Genomic DNA, 12,586 nt, shown 5'->3' with positions numbered 1-12,586 from the left:
AACAAATACAAGTTAGATAGAGTGGTTAATTTTCTCTTCTAGCAACATTTCTCCATCTACATTTATTAAACACAACAAAAAATTCGAGACATAAGCATCATTTTGACCTGATAAAACTCGTGAGATAACCACTTGCCTAGTTTGTGGATTGTAACATTTATATGCCTTGCGATCCTGTGCATAACCAACAAACACACACTTCTCTGCCTTAGGATCCAACTTCCTCCTTCTCTCGTCAGGCACATGTACATAAGCTATGCAACCAAACACTTTGAGGTGTCCAATGTCTAGCCTAAATCCTGTAAGCCGCATCTCTGGCGTACTTCCATGTATGGCTGCTGTGGGTGTCTTATTAAGTATATACACTGCATTGGCACATGCTTCGGCCCAATAATAGTATGGCATGCTCTTTTCATTGAGCATTGCCCTGGACACTTCACAAATGACTCTATTCTTCTTCTCAGCAACACCATTTTGTTGAGGTGTATACCTGCAAGTTAACTGTCTTCTTATGCCATGCTTTCTCAAGAAATGCTCAAAAGCATGTGAGGTGTATTCACCACCTCCATATGTTCTCAAACATTTTATCCAAGAGCCATATTGCTTCTTTGCAAAAGCTTTGAAATCCATAAACTTTCCCAACACTTCACTTTTCTCTCTGAGTAAATCCAAGTCATTCTGCTGAAATCATCAATGAATGTCACATAATATAAGCTGCCTTTAATGGATGGGTTTTGTGCAGGACCCCATACATCGCTATGAACTATTTCAAGTGGCTTGCTACTCATGTTGCCTTCTCTAGGAAATGGCAACCTTGCCTGCTTTCCAAACTGATAGGCATCACAAACATGCATATTCCCATCATACTTGAATCTAGGCAGCCCACTAACAATGCCTCTTGCCTGCATGTTCTTTAACCTTTGTATGTTCACATGTCCAATCCTCTTATGCCACATGTCAATGTCATGTACCACATTTCGGCTTTTAGAGAACATGGCTGATTTCAACTCAGGAATCCCAGCATCCAACTTAAATAACCTGCCTTGTTTCTTACCTTTGGCAATGACTCTACATCCATTTTTGAAATCCTCAATGAAGCAACCATGCTCGTTGAAACGAACCTATAATCCCTGTTCCACCATTTGACCAACTGAGGCCAAACTTTTTGTAATAGAAGGCACATACAAGACATCTGCCATAGACTTTGTTTCACCATTGTGCATAACCAATGGTACACTTCCAACATGTGTGATAGCATGTTGGGTATCATCTCCTGTCTCCACATAGCCTTTCACATCCATAGGCTTCATATGCTCAAACCATTCACCATGACAAGTCATATGGTTTGATGCTCCAGAGTCCATATACCAAGTGTCATCACTTTCACCATTTGACATCATAGATCCCACAACATGTTTCATGGGGCAAACAAGTGATTTGCACTACCATCATTACTGCTTGATGCATAATTTCCACCACTTGCATAATTTCCACCATGTTGTGCATAATGTCCACCATGTTGTGTTCTACCCCCTCTCGAATCATTTTGTTTGCGAAAACAATCACGTGCCATATGACCAAATTTTCCACAGTAATGGCATTCCACATTTTGCATAGATGTTTGTTGGCCTTGCCACAACGTCCTCTACCACGAGGATTACCTCTGCCTCTTTGAGGTGTATATCCACGACCACCTCTAGCACCATATGTAGGCTGAAAATTCTATTGTGGTTACCTGTCCTGCCATCCACGACCATTACCACGGCCACGTGATGCAAATCTCCCCCTGCCTCTAGATCCCCTTTGTGAATAGAAAGCTTGATTTCTGCCATTATCATCATGGCTAGTAGATGCATCATGAAAGGAGTCACTGAGTTTGATTTCCTCAACAACAAGCAAGAGTGAAACCAACTCATCAAAATCTGGTAAACCTGTACTCCGAACCGAGATGGATATATCAAAAGACTTATACTCCTTGCCAAGACCACGCAAGGTAATGTCTACCAAATTCATCAGGCATGGGGGCATTGATTGTTGCCAATGCATCTGCATACTTCTTTATCTCTTGTACATAATCATGGATGCTCCTTCCTTTCCGTTTTACATTATGAATCTGTTGTCGCAACTACGACTTGCGAGCACTAGTGTCTGTATCAAACAGCTTTTTACCAATGTATCCCATGCTTGGGATTCTCAGCATCATGTATATGTATGAGTATAGCATCCGAGATACATATAGACAGATAATGCAAAACTTTGTAAGCTCTTTTTGACCATTGCTTATGAGCTATAACCTGTTTGCTGTGTAGGTTGTTGGGGTAGTTCCGGATCTGGCTCCGCACCTGTAATAAGATTCCAAAAACCTTTTCCCTTCAAAAAACTTTTGATCCTGTACTTCCATGCTTGGAAGTTCTTCCTATCCAATTTTTCACCCACAATTTGTACTGGATTATCTGACATAATTGCTCAATGCAAATGCACCTTCTGCACATGTCCAATCTGTAAACGAGCCTTCCTCAGCTCAACCACACTCTAATAAGTGTTCCAAATACTCCAAAGTACTCAACAAACTTCACTTTTGATGTAGAAAATCAAAGTGATTGCATCCAAAATGAACTGGCATACACAGTCCAAGGTATCCTGTTTTGGCACGCTTTCCAAGGCTCCAAATTGCAATGTAGTGGTTCAATCAAGTGTGGATAACTTGCATTGACACCTAAACAAGCTCAATGTTTCATATCAACACCAACCAAGGTGCGTACATACCAATTTTGTCAAACCCCCTTCTCTGTTTTGAGAAAAACCAGTAAAACCAGTAGTAGAATTGCTCTAATTTCTTCAATGCTTGTCCAAATTGGGAGACTAGGCATTCATTAGCTTAGAAATGATGTCCAATAACTCCATGTAAAAGGAATTAGGCCAATTGTTTAAGATGAGAGAGTAATTAGTCGATTAATCACACTCTGTTTCACTAATCACAGTAGACAGCCTGTTTAATCAGCTCATTTCCAGCTCCATAGATCATAATTACTCAAACCAATCATATAGCAACCTCCTTGGGTTTGTGTATTACACAATTTCTAAGCAAAATTTGGATTTAATCAACCGCACAAGTGGAATTTGGCCTCCACTTATCAAAAATATGAGAAAAAGTGCTTTGTTTCCCTGTATGATCTGCGCCGCCTGCTATAGAGGGGATTTGAGATGATTATTGTGGTGATTGAGACCATGTGTAGTTGCCTAACACTCCAAGGCATGTGTACAACCCATCAATTGAGTATTTTTTACAAAAACTTGCTCTAATTTCATCCACCAAGTGACTCTTTTTCTCTGTTTTGTGAGAGCTTCAAAAACAGTAATTTTTAATCATTCAAATGCATCATACTTGCTCCAAATTCACTGTAGGGCTTGCACATGAGTTGCCAATACATTCCCATTTGCTAGATGCATGTTTCTTTGTCAGATTTGCATCCATTTTCACAATACATCACCGCTTCCAAAATCCAATGGACAGCTTGCAAAAACCAAAATTTTCTTTTGCTTTGGGCAACCCTACTTTGCCTTGTTTGTGCTTGAATCACCTGCAATCCGCTCAAGGGTGTTTAGTAGACCTTACCTGGTAGGCCAAGCTCTCAGATCTGATAGAAATCGGTGTGCTCCAAGCTTCACAGCATCAATGGCAAGCTTCACAGCTTTTCTTCACAGCTTCTTCTCCCTCTTCTCTCACTCACTCATAAACCCTAATAGAGAGCACCAGGCTCTGATACCATGATGAAAAACAAGTAGAGGGAGAGGAGACACACACATAGGAGAAAACCCTAATGTATATTGCAAACCCTAACCATAGAGGGAAGCCATCTCTCTTCTCACACAATGCATAAAGCCATAATCCATAAGACATAACACACACTATGTGTTGTGTCCACACTCAGCTAACCCTAGCTAATGTCCACACCTGGACGTGGTCATTTATGTCTCACACATGCTGCTACCTAACAGCACATAGCACAGCTGGCACATGCTCACATCGAGCTTAAATCTCAACAAAAGATGGGTGCCTGTGCACATGCTTCAACAAAAAGGATACTATGATGGTAATCTCATCATATGGTTGCCAAAATCAAACAAAGTGAAGACAGCCTCATTATCGACTTTAACCCCAACAGCTTCACCTAAAGTTTGAACAAGAATGGAAACCATATGATGGTAATCCCATCATATGGTTGCCAAAATCAAACAAAGTGAAGACAGCCTCATTATCGACTTTAACCCCAATTCAATAGAGCACTTAAATACACATAAAAGTATAAAAAGAATGAACAAGCTTTGTCGATGGTGTTGACGGTGAGTGACGTTCAATGGTCTTTTTTTCTCCAGAAGAAATAAGAAAAGCTATTTAATGAATTAATAGGTTAGTGGTTTATTGGAAATTCCTAATGGGGTGGTGGGTGGGGTTTTTTGCGAATGATTGTATTTTTACATTTGTGTGAGCCCCTTTTTTTGGGCTCAAGTTGTTTTTGAAAATCATCGAAAAGGTTACATGTGATTTTTGTTACTGGTGGGGACACTAAGAGATGTTAATAATGGAAGAGAACAGAGAGAAGGATCCGGAGGAACATAGACTTAATCATCAGAATGAGATGGTGATTCTCAGTTTCTCATTTGATTCATTGAAGCAACATTCATCATTTAAAGTAATTGGCTTGTGATGATGTCCCTTTGTGTGGCAAGATTCTTGTCGAATGTTGTTGAGTAGGACCTGATCCTTTCTTCTTCTATCCATGTGCTTTTTATGTTTTTATGTATATTTAAGTGCTCTTATGAAGCAGATTTACATGAAGTACAAGAATTAAGTCATATAGTCTCTTATTGAACTGCTCTGTGTTGATGTAGCCACTTGTTGGTGAGGATTGAAATAATTACGTCGACTTGCAAGACTAATATAGAGATCTTCACTAGGTATTGAAAATCATTGAGTTGTGAAGATTGTGGCATCGTTTGGAGAGGTTTGTAATTTGAAGGAAAATTCCAGGTGATGGGTTGTACCATTGACCAGGATTTCACCCACCATGGCCGCCCCATCCATGGATGTACTTGGAAGTTGTTGATTTTTATTATTATTTTAATTTATGGATCATTTAGGTCATGATTTGCAAGCAACAACTTCTTGTGCGCTCATTTCTCACTTCCAAAGGGGTGACAAGAGCATTATTATTTTGTTCTTGATGTGCTCCTAAGTCTCTGTATTGATTCTTGAATTTTTTGTTGAAATGATATCGAGGCAGTAGGGAAGATTGCTGATTGTTTGCTTGAACAGACAAGCTCTTGTGATGGTGTTGAATGCACAAGAGTGGTTGAGTGATTTGCTTGTTGTTGCTTGGGCCTCCATTCTTGTTGAACTTTAGGTGAAGTTGTTGGTGTTGAAGTTGGTGGTGGTGAGGTTTTCTTCACATTGCTCGATTTTGGCAACCATATGATGGAATTACTATCATAGTATCCTTGTGGTTGAAGTACATGCACAGGCACCCATATTTGACAAACACTATAACTTGGTGGCCTATGTGCTTGGTGTTGTGGCTTTCTTCTTTGTGCAAGCTTAGGGGACTTTGTGATGTGCTTGGGGACCCAAGCTTTGGTATTTCTTTAGTAGTACCCTTGTGCTTGCAGCAGTGTTTTTGGTACCCACACTTGTTGCATTGGTGGAGTCCTTTAAGGAACTTGCATAGGTTTTTGTGGACGGTGTTGTGGAGTACTTTTCTTTTTCCTTGGCCTCTGAGTGCTGCGTTGAGGAAGAGGTTTTGACAGTCGAGGCACCCATATTTGATTGGAACCTTCATAGTAGCCTTGAGCTACAAGTAGCTGATTCTCCACCCACATTTTGATACTATTAAGATATCGTGATTGTGGTAGTCTTGGTGGAGTTTTCTTTTGGGTTGGTTTCTTTTCCAACCACCTTAGCCTCTCTGGCTTCCCCTACCTCTAGAGTGGCCTTTTCCACCTATTTGTACATTAGATTCCTATTGTTGCTACCCATGATTTCTGTTTTCAAAATGGCCTACACCTCAGCCTCTAGATAATGATCTATCTCTACCTCTACATGTATCTGAGTAGAAGGCCTACTCAAATGAATTTCTAGAGGATGAACCTCCCCCAATATTCATCTCCTCATGGATAAGGAAAGCAATCGGTTCTTGAAAATCAAGAAAGTTCTTAATCTAATTGTATTTCTTGCCGAGACCATTCAAGGTTTACCGATACCATATCATCTTTATATACAGGTGATCCAATAGAAGAAACGGTAGCAAGGACATCTGTAAGCTCTTTAACCTTCACCAAGTAATCATTTATACTCAACTTTCATGTGGTCACATTATGCAACTCTTGCTTTAACTGCATCTTTCAAGCTTTTAAAAGGTGCCCCAAGCCTCCTTAGGCATTTATGCATGTACATGCACAATCATAGAGTCTATCTCTGATGACAGATAACCAATACAGCATCTTTCTGGCTCTTTCATGTCATGCTTTATATGCATGCATCCACTATGGGGTGGATTTTCTTCAACAATCTCTAGCTCCTTTTCATCACCTACGGTGAATTCCCAATATCCTTTTTCCATAAGGAAATTGGTCATCCTGAATTTCCATGTATAGAATTTATTCTTGTTTGGCTTCTCGCTCATAATCTAGGATAGATTATTAAACATGGTTACCTGTAATAACTTACCAAATAGTGCTTGCAAAATCTTACAAAATCTTCTACACTTATTACAGCAAACCTACAATCTTTAACACAGTGGTACCGTATTACACTATAACCGCGTATATATAACAGTCACACACATATACATCCACCAACTTACCTGCAAATCTCGATTCTTTGCACAGACTATCCTACAACCAAATTTATGTCACAACTTTGTATCAAACCAGAAATTAGGTATACACAGTCAAAAATCGACACTTTCACGGAGTGCCTATGAAAAACTTATAGAGGTAAAACAAAGCTGAAGACGTGTCCCCAAAATGTCTAAAAACCTCTGTTAATAAAAAGTTAAATGAGATTCTTATCCAGCTTCTTGCTCACAATCTAGGATAGACTATCTGACATGATTACTACGATAACTTACCAAATAGTTCTTGCAAAATCTTACGCACTTACAAACCTATAATCTTCAACATAGTGGTACCGTACACCCCCGAAGGTGAAGGGCAAGCACAAGCGGCTGTGTTATTTGCACGTTGGGCTCTCTCTCCAAATCTGCCTTCAAATAGACAATTGCCAAGACAACCTTTGTGTAGAGCCTAAGCTCTAATACCATGTATGAATACACAACAGCAAAAGCAGAATCTTTACAATGCAAAGCATTGAATTGAAAAAAGAAGTGAGTAAACGATATTACTACTTGCAAACTTTGATTACAAACTGATGATTATCCCCCCACCCGTGTGCTCCGGCTAAGGAGCTTTGATGGAGATCTAGGAACTCTGGACGGAGGATGTCTTGCATATACAAGAGTATATTGCTGCAATAAAAGTAGATATCAATCTCTACAAGATAAGATATTAAATGCAGGAACCATCACTAGACTATATATATAGTCTCCTAGTGGTGGCAATGTACTAGCTTACTATTGTCGGCCATATCCGTGACTAGGTACATGGATACATGCATACATGAACCCCCTAGATAGGCTATCCTAAGACGATCACCTTCAGATTAAGATCTATGACAAGAAGAAAAAGCAATTGCAATTGAGTGTGTTGTCACAAACATCCACAGACAACTCACCGTCAACAACATGAAGCCATAAATTAAGTGCTCAAAATGAAAAAGTGGATATATGAAAACACTAAGGGTCGATAGGACAAGCATGTGCTCAAGGACCAAGTGGAGCCGGAAAACACACTAAAGAGCATATGGACAAAATGGCAATCACTATTGGAAGCTCCAGAGAATGTTGACCAAAAGATTCCCTATTAATAAGAGAATCGAAGGAATCATCACCAAGGAGAAGGATGGCATTTCGTTGATAAAGAGTCCTCCACGACAAGCTGGAAGATGTAAATGTCTCATCACTACTAAAGACTCTGCAAGAACTTAAAGTTTTTATGGAAGAAATCTTTGTAAACGAAGGATCCCATAGGAAAATTATAATATGTGACCATAGAGGACAAATCTTCGCAAATAAAGCATACAAATGAGTTTTCTGCCATGATGTAGGTGGAAACACCTAGGCTAATAAATACAACTTTCCCTTAATTGAACAACTCGTCCAATCTCCATGTCCCGTGTTTGGTTTGTCATTCAATGGGCACACCTCACATATTCCTCCACATTTCCAATGACGTCCATGAAATTTCTGTAAGGGCCCAGTGGTACTTAAGGGTGAAAGGCAATAGCGATGATGGCTGAAAGCCACGATGCAAGACTGTGAAAGATAATAGTGGAGATGGCATTGCTTTACACCATTGCTTTGACATACATATACATAGTGTTTTGACACACGCTGATTGTTCACCATAGCCAAGTATGCATAATGATCAGAATACACAATAGGAATGCCAATATGCTCACTAGGCGCTTCACATTGACCCAAAAACAAACATATATATATACCTAGATGAATCCAAGAACATGTCCAAATTCACCTTTTAAGAACGTGCATGCTATATACTCATGGTAGTCAACCCACAAGACTATATAACTATCAACTCCATTATGCATAGTATGGACTAGATACTACAACATCTAACGTCATCAGTGCCCAATAGTGGGATATAGAACTCTGTATCAAGATATGCTCTCACACACGCACTCCACACACACACACACACACACATAAGAGTATATATATTCACACAAAGCCCTTCGTACTGAGTTTCTGTCAAACCTCAGGAGATGCAGGACAAACTCAGCCATAATAAAGCCTAGCACTAAGGAAAGTAACAAATAGAAAGAATTAGTATAGCAAATAAGTAGTTATAGGGCAAATGCACCGCAAAAAGATAGAAAGAATTAGCACAATATCAACTAACTGCAACTCGGACGAAAACTTCACAATGTGAAATCTGTATGTCCGCTAATACGGCTGAATTATATACCTAGATGAATCCAAGAACATGCCCAAATTCACCTTTTAGGAACGTGCATGTAATATACTCATGGTAGTCAACCCATAATACCATATAACTATCAACTCCATTATGCATAGTATGGACTAAATACTATGACATTTTCACTAACGTCATCAGTGCCCAATAGTGGGTGTAGAACTCTGTATCAAGATATGCCCTCACACACGCACTACACACACACACACACACACATAAGAGCATATATTCACACAAAGCCCTTCGTACTAAGTTTCTATCAAACCTCAGGAGATGCAAGGCACACTCAGCCATAATGAAGCCAAGCACTAAGGAAAGTAACAAATAGAAAGAATTAGTACAACAAATAAGTAGTCGATATAGGGCAAATGCACCACTAAAGATAGAAAGAATTAGGACAATATCAACTGGCCGCAACTCAAACAAAAACTTCACAATGTGAAATCTGCATGTCCGCTAATACGGCTGAATTATATAGCTAGATGAATCCACAAACAAATATAGCTCGATCTCTAATATAAGATGCATCAAGGGTTTCAAATATTGAATTTAGAGCACTCCTTTGGTTAAGAGATGAAAGGCAACTACAAATCTGTCAAACAGCAAAACATGATATTATTAAAAGCAAGTCATTGGGATTTTATTCATCCTGTTTTATCTTTCCATTATTCTTCTTCTCCTAGAACTGTTCCACTCCCTAAACACCTAAGGCGATAAGACATGAATTACAAAAAGGACCTAGTGGTGAAAATCCTTTCCTGCACATTCGTAACTCTTTCTGAATTAACCTAACTTCCAAGTGCCTTCTGGTATTTGTTGCCATGACATGAAAAATGCCACTCCACAGAGCTCAGAGCCTAGAAGATGCAGGCTTGTCAAGAAACCACACCAGCTTTCCCTCTGTAGGAACCACCATCTGCACCGGCAGTACACCAGGAGGCAACTCTTCCCCAAAAGTTTTTTCAAGCGCCTCGGCCTTGTTAGCTCCAGTCACCACCATTGCAACATTAGCAGCAGAATTTATTACCGGAAAGGTAAATGTGATTCTCTCAGGAGGAGGTTTAGGGGAGTCTGTGATGAACGTTATCCACTTTTCTTTCTCGTGTGTTAATGGATGCCCTGGGAACAAAGATGCAACATGCCCATCTGGTCCCATTCCAAGCAATATGAGATCAAACCTTGGGCAGTCAGAACTTGTGGAGACATCAACAATTCGTGTCTTAACTAGCTGCCTCAAACCAAATTCATAATCCTCTGCTGCAGCATCTTCTGACAATGCATCATTGATAGAGTACACCTGACCAGGAACGATTGGAACCTGCGATAGAGAGCAGCACAACACCGTCACGATTGATATTTCATTTAAAACATTGATATATATATAAAGCTATTGATATTTCATTTAAAACATGACAAACACGATACATGATACATAGCCATTGTGATTGATCATGAGACTTGACTCTTGAGTACTCTAGGTGCCATTGAATGATTGATGATTGAAGGAGAAGAAGATGAAAGTAATGAGGAGCAGGAGCACATTGGTCACTGTTGTGTAAAGCCTGTGAACTTTGAAGTTTGAAGGAGGTTGAGTGATGAGTCTCTGTTCAATCCCAGAGAGGGGCGGGGCGGCCAACGGCCAGCGCACACACACATAGAAGCCCATTTTTTTTTGGTTATCTTGGGGAAAGTACCGTTTGAAGGTACTTTCCTGTGACTATGTCTCATAAACCCCTTGGGATCTTTTGTAGACATTTATATTACTTCCTTTCTCTTTCCGCCAAAAACCAGAGCCAAAATTTAAAGAAAAAACCAATACCAAATGGTTTTTAGTGGAGATTGATGCTTGACATTGCAGATTTACTGGTTGATTAATCAGTAGAATGTTTTTGATGTATGTTTTCTTATTCTAGAACATGGACTAAGCTCAAAAGCGACATGGTCTTTCACTATTGGTTGGGTCTCATAGGCCATTTTGGCCTTATGCAGACGTTAATACTTCTCTCTCTCTCTCTCTCTCTCTCTCTCTCTCTCTCTCTCTCTCTGTGTGTGTGTCTGTGTGGCTGGGTAGGAGAGACTGTGGTGAAATACCTTAGAGAGGAAGCCATCCTTGGCAAGCTTGTAATTGCTGTCAGGGTCATTTCGGGGAACAACGCGCTCGTCCGCCCAGAAGACATGCCACTTGGACCAGTCGATGGTCTTGAGATAAGGGGGCTCACAGAGCTTACTGAGAAAGAACAAAGGTCAAGGGTGAGGGCCGCTACATAACATCAAAGCAAGGCATAAAAGACCACAAATACACATCAAAGTCATGTAGATACAGAGAGACTATGTTACCCCATGGTGCTGATGAGGGAGCCTCCGGAGAGGGCCACCGAGAAGGCCCCCCTGGCCTTGACGGCCGCATCGGAGAGCTCGGCTACGTAATCCGCCAGGCTCGTGGCCAGTTCATCAACGTCGTCGAAGACCTTCACATCCCCACGCTTCCCCGCTGAGTCCATCACGCCGGCCTTCCTCCCAACTGCAGCTCCACAAACGGAGGGCTCTTGCTTGCTATCCAAATGAAGACGATCGCAAAACACGCCTTGCCAGAATGATCCTTGCGATCGACTCAGATATGCAGCCGGGCGAGCCTGACAAGAGAGGGTAGTACTTCTGTGATCGTGACGGTGATGGAGGTGGTGACGATCGCAGCGTGCCAGTAGCAACTGCTGATGATGATGAAGAAGAGACGCCATCGCCCCCTCTTTTTGCTGGCGTAATTCAATTCGTTGAAAAGCACAGATATGCACGTGGCTACTCTACATTATGTATGTATAGATGTGGGTGGCATGCATTTATGCATATGTATATATGTGAGTGTGTATGTGCATGTGTGTTTTTATGTGGTGTGTGTTTGTATATGCCTATGTGCACATGGGTGTATGTATGTGTACATATGTATATGTGTCTATGTGTCTATGTGCAACTCTCTCATATAGACACATATCTTTGTCTCTCTCTCACATGTGTGCATATGTATATGCATGTGTTCATGTGTATGCTCTCATATAGACACATATCTGTGTGTGTCTCTTATCTTTATGTCTTTGCCACGTACATAGATACAACCCTCTCTCACACACATACTTACACATGCACTCTCTCTCCTCACACCCCTCTTAGAATCTCTCTCTCTCTCTCTCTCTCTCTCTCTCTCTCTCTCATACACACACACACACACACACACAAAACATATATACATACATCCTCCATACACATATGTGTGGCTGTGTGAACGCGTACATATGTGTGTGCCAATATCTTTATATATAATAATATTAATATAATACTATTATATATTTACTATATGTGTATTGATTCATATATCATTATTGTAATATATTATTATATATTTACTATATATACATATATATGTCTTTAATTTTCTTTTTTAAATTTATGTATTATATATATAACATTATATTATAATATG

At 40.1% G+C, this 12,586-nt stretch overlaps 1 protein-coding gene across 1 annotated transcript; it reads right to left on the bottom strand.

Annotated features, from left to right (window-relative positions):
* Positions 1-9,702: 9,702 nt before the first annotated feature.
* LOC147620230 (putative 6-phosphogluconolactonase 2) lies at positions 9,703-12,031 on the bottom strand. Its single transcript, XM_086772426.1, has 3 exons — positions 11,449-12,031; positions 11,203-11,338; positions 9,703-10,429 (listed from the first exon to the last, which is right to left on the bottom strand). The coding sequence occupies exons 1-3, from the start codon at positions 11,847-11,849 to the stop codon at positions 9,962-9,964; spliced, it is 1,005 nt and encodes a 334-aa protein (XP_086628552.1). The 5' UTR covers positions 11,850-12,031; the 3' UTR covers positions 9,703-9,961.
* Between the last annotated feature and the right edge of the window lie 555 nt (positions 12,032-12,586).

Source organism: Cibotium barometz, chromosome 32, assembly GCF_041138505.1.
Source record: "Cibotium barometz isolate CiBa-2024 chromosome 32, ASM4113850v1, whole genome shotgun sequence".
Classification (NCBI taxonomy): Eukaryota; Viridiplantae; Streptophyta; class Polypodiopsida; order Cyatheales; family Cibotiaceae; genus Cibotium; species Cibotium barometz.
This window is presented reverse-complemented; position numbering and strand designations above follow the sequence as displayed.